We start from the raw sequence: 9917 nt of genomic DNA on the forward strand, positions 1-9917 counted from the left end.
CGGTGGTAAAAGTTTTGTAAAAGAACTGAAATCTCCAACACCCATCCAGGTCTTAGTCATACAAAGTAAATCCAGTCCGCGGGACGTAAAAAAAGTGATGCAAAAGTAAATGTTTTATTATTTAAGGATCACACATTCACCAACGCAGTCTTTGTTGTAACCGGACTGCTTGCTGAGCATGACCAGTAGGTCAGAGGTCGTGGTGATTCACCCTGACGTGCCAAACATGGAGCGAGAAACACTGGACAGGCATTGACTCCTCTTTCGTAAGGAACAGGTGGAAACCAGTTGTAACAAGGTTCCAAGTGACAATACAAAAGGTACCGACCTGAATAATGTCCAGCCAGTGGTCCAGGAGAAGATGCCAAGGAAGATTTCAGTCTAACCAACAGGCCACTATGCCTTCCCTGGAAGTGGTGGAGACAGCCCTGACACTTCCTCCGGAATGACGGAGACAAAATACAGTACAGGTGCTTAGGTAATCCATATAAGAATGTTGGCAATGAAAACTGCGACTAATACTGTCCCACTGGTTCAAACTTGGTTAAACTTTTCATAGTAACTCCAGGAGAAAATAAAGTTTGGCGATCGTAGACTAATATGGAGTTGCGAAGGGTGGCAGTGTAGTGAAAAGAGCATACAAGAGTTTCATTGTAACTTTGTACAAAACAATAATTGTGAAGTGAACTGATTACACAACATTGTATCTAATAATAAAAAAAGCCTTATTTAAGAACCAACCATCTCCGTTCTGCAAGGGGTCAAACTATGGGGTGTAAGCAGAAACCTTGACAAAAAAAAAAAAAAAAGACAAAAATGTAAACTTGCTGCTGTTCTGCACTGGGGTATACCAGAATTTGACTATAGCTGCAATGTTCAAGCTAATATTTTATGAGGAGCATATTTATTATGCATATTAGTTTATTTGATTGACATTGGACTGACAATGGAATGGGCTTGAAATGTTTAGTATAGTAAATTACATTTATTTTTGGATCATTTTGGCATTTTATTTTCTTTACTCATTTTCCATTATTATTCTTTCATCAAAATTGGCAGGTAATTTTGGCACAGTGTGATGTAACAAATGTGTGACTAAGCATGAAAAGGACAATAAGGTCACCAAGCACACTGCAAAATGCCTATCACTGCAGGTAGATAGTTGTAGATACAGTATTTAGCTCTTGGAGAACACCCTTTAAACACAGTCCATCTTAGCTGGAAATATTATAGTTGAGGCTAAACAATTCATTGTAGTTGAAAACCTCAAAGGTGAACTACACTGGTATTTTTCAGTCATCTTGCTTCCTTGTAAGGCAGCTTACATTGAATTGAGTGTCTTTTTCCCCTTTCCATGGTCCAAAATAAGTTGGCTACTTTTAAACTGCATCTCATTATCAAACACACTGGTAGCTGTTCCCTGGTTTTACTGCAAGCTCCAGTGGTTAGGGCATTCACATTTTGAAAATATACATGTCAATGAAAAATGTTCCTCTGATTTTTCAAGTAAGGAAGGCAAAGTACTTCTACTCAGTAATCATGGTGCCACAGAGTGGCGTTATGTTTCTTTCATGTTACTCCATACACCTGATTGTAATAAACCTATAAAGCTGGAAAATGATATATTGTTTTCCTTTCTCACTTTTATTGATGCTAATGACAGAGTTCTTCCTGGACTGACACTGCATGTGAAGTGGAGAGTACATCAGTCTTTACTGCCCTCTTCTGGAGGCTTGGAAAATTTTTCTTTTAGCTTCTTCCATATTCCTTTTTTTGCATCTTCTGTTTGTTGCAAGTTGTCTGTGAAAGAAAAAAATATTATATTGATGCAGGTTATTTGGTAAATATTTGTACATATTTAAAATCAGCAGTTTTAAGATGCAGGAAGGATACATTTATTGTTAAAATATCTTGCTTGTGGGAATGCAATATATGTACAACGCTGAAATAGAGGATAATTTGAGTAGGCTAGAAAATTTCTATGTGAATGTAATTAATTATTAACTAATTGATTTGATATTTTTTTTTTAAGGAAATAAGGTCCAGCAGCTAGAATTAAGTGAAGCCTTATGTGAAATCTCACAGTCACTAGTTGCACAGCATTGTGCAAACAACTATGGGTTAACAGGTAAAACTGTCTAAAAAGGTCCTTTAACAACCAATGTTTATTTCCTATGTCATCACATAGGTCCTTTATAAGCCAAAAAAGACTTTAATACACTATAGGTTTCAACCAATTAACAGTAAAATATTTAACAACACAACACCCACAGAAAGACAAACCAAACTCTCACCTGTGTTTAGCACCATTCTGCACTCCTCAGCTGTGACACCAGTGAAGTTGGTATCTTGAAACCTGGGAAACTAAATAAACAGATTTGGGATGTAGTGCAATAATTTGAATACTGTATATGAAAATATTATGCACTGAATGATACTTAGGCAATGGAAAAATATCAAGTTATCTGTCAGTACAATAGTGACTTTTTTGTGATGTAATTTATACTATTTTATATTTGATGCCAGCATAAATTATTAACTCTTGAAAAACACTATAAATTAGTCTTAGTAAAACAAACTAAAATCTATTTTTTTTTCATCCAAAACAAATTTATGTGACAGGAATAGGAAACCTCATCACAAGCAATTTCTAGAACTGGATTGATCACAAGGAGGCCCAAATCATAATAAGACAGTATGTACAGTGATCCCTCGCTATATCGCGCTTCGCCTTTCGCGGCTTCACTCCATCGCGGATTTTATATGTAAGCATATTTAAATATATATCGCGGATTTTTCGCTGCTTCGCGGGTTTCTGCGGACAATAGGTCTTTTAATTTCTGGTACATGCTTCCTCAGTTGGTTTGCCCAGTTGATTTCATACAAGGGAAGCTATTGGCAGATGGCTGAGAAGCTATCCAGCTTACTTTCTCTCTCTCTCTCTCTCTCTCTCTCTCTCTCTCTCTTGCGCTGACGTAGGGGGGTGTGAGCAGGGGGGCTGTGTGCAGCTGCTTCCTGAAGGACATGCTGCACGGAGCTTCGCATACTTAAAAGCTCAAAGGGCACGTATTGATTTTTTTTATCTGTCTCTCGCTATCTCTCTCTCTCTGTCTTCCTGCTCCTGACAGAGGGGGTGTGAGCTGCCGCCTTCAACAGCTTTGTACCAGCGGTGCTTCGCATACTTAAAAGCCAAAAAGCCGTATTGATTTTTTTTTTGACTGCTTGCTTTGCACTCCTTTGAAAAGGAAGATATGTTTGCATTCTTTTAATTGTGAGACAGAACTGTCATCTCTGTCTTGTCATGGAGCACAGTTTAAACTTTTGAAAAAGAGACAAATGTTTGTTTGCAGTGTTTGAATAACGTTCCTGTCTCTCTACAAACTCCTGTGTTTCTGCGCAAATCTGTGACCCAAGCATGACATTCTAAAAATAACCATATAAACATATGGTTTCTACTTCGCGGATTTTCCTATTTCGCGGGTGGCTCTGGAACGCAACCCCCGCGATGGAGGAGGGATTACTGTACACTTAAATTAATAGAGCAGCACACACAAAGCCAAATTCCAGACTGCATGAGTCTGATGTCCGTTATATGTGAGCTTCTGCACTTCTTTGCGATTCTGGATTATCAAGATGTAATTTGAATGCCTGAAGTTGGAATGTGCTGGTCAATAAAACCTTTACTGTATGAACAGAAAAATCATGAGTGAGTAATGTTTCAGTTTATTTCTCAGGTGTCTGCACAGGAGAAATCCTTTTTGAAAATAATGCGGCACTGATCGGAAGACTGACAGGGTCTACATACAAGATCGGCATAATGCTGCTGACCAATCACTTTTGCTTTAAAAAGGTCAGTTAACAATGAAACGATATAAACCTTGTAAAATTACTGAGCTGGCAATGTCTCTACTGAACTGTAGGTAGGTAGGTGAAAAGAGCCTGCCAAGTGGTGAAAAACTAAACCTAATTTGTTTTTATATTTATTCTGCATTTATTAATTTTTTTTTTTTTTGTTTACATTCACAGCTGAAATTACCTGATATTGTGAAAATAATCCAGTAGCAGAATTATGTTTTAAAATATTTAGCCTACCATTTTTAATCTTTCTCTCTCTCTCTCTCAAAATAGATAGTTAAAATATCATACTCCTTTTGTTTGTTAACATTAGCCATGTCATACGTATTCTATATATATGTTATTGTTGCAATAGGCTGGCACCTGTCCAGGGATTTTTTTCTACCTTGCATTCAAAGCTGCAGGTACAGGCTCCAGGTTTCAGAGATCCTGCTCTGGATAAGCGAGTCTGGAAAATATATATCGCTCCTAATCTCAGATGCCGTTTCGTTTATTTTGTGGCTGTCCATACTCCCTATTACCTGCTCTTTCTCTGCTCAATAAGGGTTTGCTGTTCTTTTCCATGAGCTGTTCAAGTCTCACTGCCCCTAATCATGACACTACATGCTTGTTTTTCTTTGTTTCCTTCAATACAGCTAGGTGGGTTCTGCGCACTGATTCAAGCTTAAGAGCCCTGTTCTTCCTAAGCCCGCATGATTTTCATGATCACACCTGTCAGAATACAGTACAATACATTTTCTCATTTTTGATATCTTTTCAGGCATGCAGGTGGCAAAATTCTGTCTGTATATTTTATGTGCCTGTAATGGAAACCGAAATCAATACTACCATTAGAAAAAAAAGTCCAGTATGGGAGATTTTTGAATATAGTATTGAAGACAGTAATTGCAAGCAACCTGCCTTGGAGCAGGATATGTTGTGTGCTGTAGACATTTAGAGGAAAAAAAAATCTTTAAACGTTAAAATTCACCTAAATTTCATCATAAATTGGCCCATTCTGGGCAAAAAAAGGAAAAGATGAAACTTGCCAACAGTCAGTGCACATTTGTTCAGCACAAATGACATGGAAAATATTTTAAAAATTATAAAAGTGTTCATATTCAGTATCTGGTTTTTATTATGCTTGTTTTTATCAGCCAAAAACAAAAACAGATAGTAAACCATGTAGTGTAGCAAGCTTCCATTAACATTATATTCATATCATATTCAGAACCCGTTAACTGTAAAGTTCTGTCTGATTGTGAGACAAAACTAAACTGTATAGTACCTCTTTAACATTACCATAATTATTAAAACTGAAACTAACATATATATATATTATATATAATAGAAATGTATTTGTGAAATAAATACTAAATTGAAGCTAAAAATACATCATGCAGGAAAACTAAAACTAAACTGAATTTCCAAGTAAGATCAAAAATAATATAGAAATAAAAAAGCAAAATTGTTAATAACCTTGCTTGTCACAGCTTACTTCATACTTCTACCATACGCTAAGCATTCTGGCTTTAAACCACCTCCTGGGATCAAGGATGACCTTTCTTTTGTTACATGGACATCAGACACCATAAAGTGCCAAGTCACTAAGAGACATTATTGGCTGCCTGCCTTAAAAGTGCAATATGACCACACTCCTGCCATTCAGGGACTGTTTGATGCCTTCTAATAGGCTATATAATTGTGTCTAGCTCTGCCACTGCTCACCTTTGAAAGTGCATAATGGTTCCAGCCTCTCCCGGCTTGAAACTAGTGCTGCTTCCTGCAGACCAGGAGATATTCTGACTATCTGCCCACCCTCTGTGGCCTCTCTATTTCCCTGCATGGGAATTTCTGACAACTGACCTGTAACATCATGGAAGAATGTTATGTGCTCATAAGCATGGTATAGTAGCTAATGCACTATACTCTGAACCTCTGGGTTTTTAATTCAATTCCTTCTAGTGCCCCATTATGTGACAGTGTGACAGGCATGTCTGGGCTCTAATTGTAAAAACATCTGTAAACAGCTGTAATATAGTCTGAACTTGCTTAGCTGCTTTGTATACCAGTGTCCTCCACATTTAAACTAACAAAAACATTACATCGCTCCTCCCAAGTCGTACCTCATTCTCTCATGGTGCTATAACCTTCCATCCTGCCACCCCACCCAACCTACCAAACATTGCCCTGCACTTTTATGTTGGTTTAAATCCCCCCTCCAGTGAGTTTCTTTGTGTTAGCGCAAACTAGTTCCACTACATCTCCTGTGCCACATTTTGTTCCCTGTCATCACAACATGTTACAAAGTGACAAATGATTTGGATTTCAATATGAGTCAGGTAAAGCTATTTTTACATTTAATTTTTTTCCCCAATTACACTTACCTTGCTCTTGTAAAAATTGGAGTTAATACGAGCTAAACTCTCATACATTTGATCACACTTCTCTGGGTCTGCAATCTGGAAAAGTAGAATAAGGTATTATATGAACAGTCACTGGGCTAAATTATTCAGCAAACACAAATCTAAAGAACCATACATAGATTTGTTCAAGATTTTTGGCACACCACTCCAGAGTACCATAACCAGTACAGGGTTATAAAAGTATTAGATACATAGAACTTTATTTGTCCTCAGCAGAAAAAGTTGGCCTTTTATAGGAGCTCTTTCAGTAAATACATAAATTGGTAAATAAATATATCTACACACACACACACACACACAAGATATAGCCTGAAAACACACCAGAATGAACAACAAGCAAGAAAATAAAAAAATTCTGACTTGGTCTTCATAGTCACTGTGAGACATTGCATGTACATTTACTACAGCTTTGAAAATCCTTTCTTTAAAAAAATTGCAAATCCTATCCATATCACTAACCGAGAATGGTAAACCGGATGGCATGGACGCAGGTACACGACGATGGGACCATGAGACGTACTGCGCAGGTGCATACAGCGCACGTCTCATAAACCGCAAGCGAAGTCGTATCCACCGCGCACGAAGGAGTCACGGCCCAAAAACGAAAGCTCAACTGACGTGAATGAGAAATGAAGCAACAACGCGCCCATAGCTAACGACTACCGACACAGCCACACAAAAAAGAGGATTCTGCGCTGCAGCCCAGATTCAAACGGAAGAGGCTACAGAGGCCCCACAGGTCCACAAAGATGGTACGGAGTGAAGGCGCAGGTGTCACTGCCATATTGTGAGTGGCACTACTGCGGAGTGAAGGCGCAGGCGTCACTGCCATATTGTGAGTGGCGCTACTGCGGAGTGAAGTTAGGAATAATGTGCTGCTTGGGATTGTACAAACCGCTGAACGCTTTACACCAAATTCAAACACAATATAGCTCAACGATACAAACACGAGCCCACCTGGATAAGATCAATGAACGCGGGTGCCTACAACGCGTGTCTGAAACTGCGGAAGCAAAGCAGGCACGGGTTCAAAACGAACGAGCTCGACTGACGGATATACAAACACGAGCCCGCCTAGATAAAATCAATGAATGCAGACGCCTACAACGTGCGTCTGAAATGCCGCAGGCAAAGCGGGCACGGCTCCAAAACGAACGAGCTCGACTAATGTATTTCAGGATACCCAACGCCGGGGGTAGGCGAGCGAAGCAAGCAGGGGGCGGAGCCCCCTTGTCTGTAAGAACTGATGATGTTCATGTTGGAAAAAGTTGTGGATATTAACGGTGCTCCCCCACTATTTAGCCACCGTGTTTTGTATGATATTAGCAATGAATCCAGGGTGGCCGTCACATGAGAGCCATAGACAAACTGGTGAAGAAGGCAGGCTCTATTGTTGGCATGGAGCTGGACAGTTTAACATCTGTGGCAGAGCGAAGGGCGCTCAGCAGGCTCCTATCAATTATGGAGAATCCACTGCATCCACTAAATAGTATCATCTCCAGACGGAAGAGTAGCTTCAGTGACAGACTGCTGTCACTGTCCTGCTCCACTGACAGACTGAGATCGTTCCTCCCCCAAACTATGCGACTTCAATTCCACCCGGGGGGGTAAACATTAACATTTAACATTATACAAAGTTATTGTCTGTTTTTCACCTGCATTATTATCAATCTTTAATTTAATATTATTTATTGTATCAGTATGCTGCTGCTGGAGAATGTGAATTTCCCATTGGGATTAATAAAGTATCGCATTTGTGGGACAAAAATTTAAAAATAAATTGGTCACTAAAGAAAACTGTATAAGCAACACAACTTGATAAAAAATCTACATAAAGGTTGTTAAATGCTGTAAGTGGTGTGGCATCGCAATGCCTACCCACTGATGAGCTGATTTAGGTTACCAAGAGCCATTCTCTCAGACATGTGTGCTGAAATGGGCAAGGCATCAGAAAGACGGACTGTCCCAAGTTCTGTATCTGTTCATATCCTGGTTTTAATAAATTTGGCTTTCTGGCAACAGGCACCTACCAGAGGGAACTTGTCTGGCAGCTCAGGAGTATCTCAGTCAAGTTTCAACATCATCATGTGTGCTCAACAGTCATTAGCTGATAACCCATCTTTAGCTCTGGGTGAACACACCTATGATTAGAACGACTCTTACCTCAGCTGTTAATTTCTTTTGCCTCATTTTATGATGCTGACTGGCCATTTGATTACATTCACTTTTAGTATGATTAATGTCTGGTCTTGAACAGAAATGCAATCCACTCAGCTGCTAAGCAAAATATTTGCTTTGCTTTAGTTATGACATGAAATTTATGTACATGAATTAAAATACGCTTTTGCATCACATTTTAAAGTGTCACAAAAACTGCATACTGTAATGAAAAGTAATCGATCATTTGGTTGATACAGCTTTAATTATGACACAATTAAACCGTACCCGAATTAAATGCAGCATGTGCATACGCACTGCATTGCAATATGTGTTAACAAACATTTACATCGGCATGTGTAATATTCCAAAGGAACGAGGCACTCTGAAATAAATAGCTTTGGATTTAAAAGAGGTATTTGGAAATGTCGAACTGTGAAATAAAAGCGTTCTTTAAAAATAATGCAATTTTGAAATAACTCCCATAATCATAATAAATTGATGACATTAAATTTCCTAATTAATTGGCTTAATTATACATGTTTCACAATTTATTAAAATTTACATATATCGCTGTACTTTTACATGTGAGTATTTCGTAATTCCCATTTTACTTATTTAAGTTTTGGCACAAATGGTATTCCACTTTACTAGAACCCGTTAATTATAAAATATTGTTTAATCGTAATCGTGATTAGATCACAATCTTCATATTTCACTCATACAGTATAGCAGTAAAAGAATCGATCAGTGCTGCACACACTCAGAAATTTGAAAATGTGTTCATTACGAAAATCATAATGTTCCGATAATATTCCATATCCGCGAGCGCTCTTAGCACGACTATAGTTTAATCTTTTAATTAATGAGAACAAGTCTGCCTAACAGAAAGTAATTCGAGCACCTTGTACGTTAGCACTGTGTAAATAAAATGAAGTAATATATAATGAAATGAGTGTTTTACTTGAATTTTAGGAGCATTTGCGCAGGCACATTCCGCCTGCTATACTACACGCTTTCATATGCATCTTGGCGTTTCTTTTAATTCATAAAAATCTCAGATTAACAAAAATAACCATTTTCTTCATTATACACCTCACAAAATTAACATTTTAAAATCTTGTAATGGCAACTTAAAACCATAAACAGAGTGCGTTAACGCAAACAAAACTCCAGTGCGACAACAAAAAAATGTCATCAGGTAACGCTGGATTATTTATACAAAGTCAACCTATTACCCCGGAAGTTATTTTCGTAACCTTGGCTACTTTAAAGTTAGTCTGTTTCCCAAAAACGAAATTTAGGTTATCGTCGCGCCTTCCAGTCTAGTGTACCTGTGTGTTTTCTCCTTCGCGGAACGCAACAGCTATTCGTTGCCTCAAAAATGTACCCAGATCTCGACCCTGCTTCGTGTCATCTCTCGGCCATTCTTCGCAGAGCCGCAGAAACCTTCGGTAACGGGTGGCGGCCATTTTTCGAATCCTTGGTATGGGGTGCGCT

General features: G+C 38.5%; 1 protein-coding gene across 1 annotated transcript; it reads right to left on the reverse strand.

Annotated features, from left to right (window-relative positions):
* Positions 1-965: 965 nt before the first annotated feature.
* On the reverse strand, positions 966-9917 carry LOC114647938 (ubiquinol-cytochrome-c reductase complex assembly factor 2). Its single transcript, XM_028796648.2, has 4 exons — positions 9752-9917; positions 6222-6296; positions 2295-2364; positions 966-1800 (listed from the first exon to the last, which is right to left on the reverse strand). The coding sequence occupies exons 1-4, from the start codon at positions 9887-9889 to the stop codon at positions 1706-1708; spliced, it is 378 nt and encodes a 125-aa protein (XP_028652481.2). The 5' UTR covers positions 9890-9917; the 3' UTR covers positions 966-1705.

This window comes from Erpetoichthys calabaricus, chromosome 3 (genome assembly GCF_900747795.2).
Source record: "Erpetoichthys calabaricus chromosome 3, fErpCal1.3, whole genome shotgun sequence".
Lineage (NCBI taxonomy): Eukaryota > Metazoa > Chordata > Cladistia > Polypteriformes > Polypteridae > Erpetoichthys > Erpetoichthys calabaricus.

Excerpts from the sequence above, each read along its gene's own strand:
- LOC114647938 (XM_028796648.2), bottom strand. The coding sequence starts at position 9,889 with ATGGCCGCCACCCGTTACCGAAGGTTTCTGCGGCTCTGCGAAGAATGG. Across the intron at positions 6,297-9,751 it reads GCGAAGGAGAAAACACACAG|ATTGCAGACCCAGAGAAGTG; the intron begins GTACACTAGACT and ends CTACTTTTCCAG. Across the intron at positions 2,365-6,221 it reads CCAATTTTTACAAGAGCAAG|TTTCCCAGGTTTCAAGATAC; the intron begins GTAAGTGTAATT and ends CTGTTTATTTAG.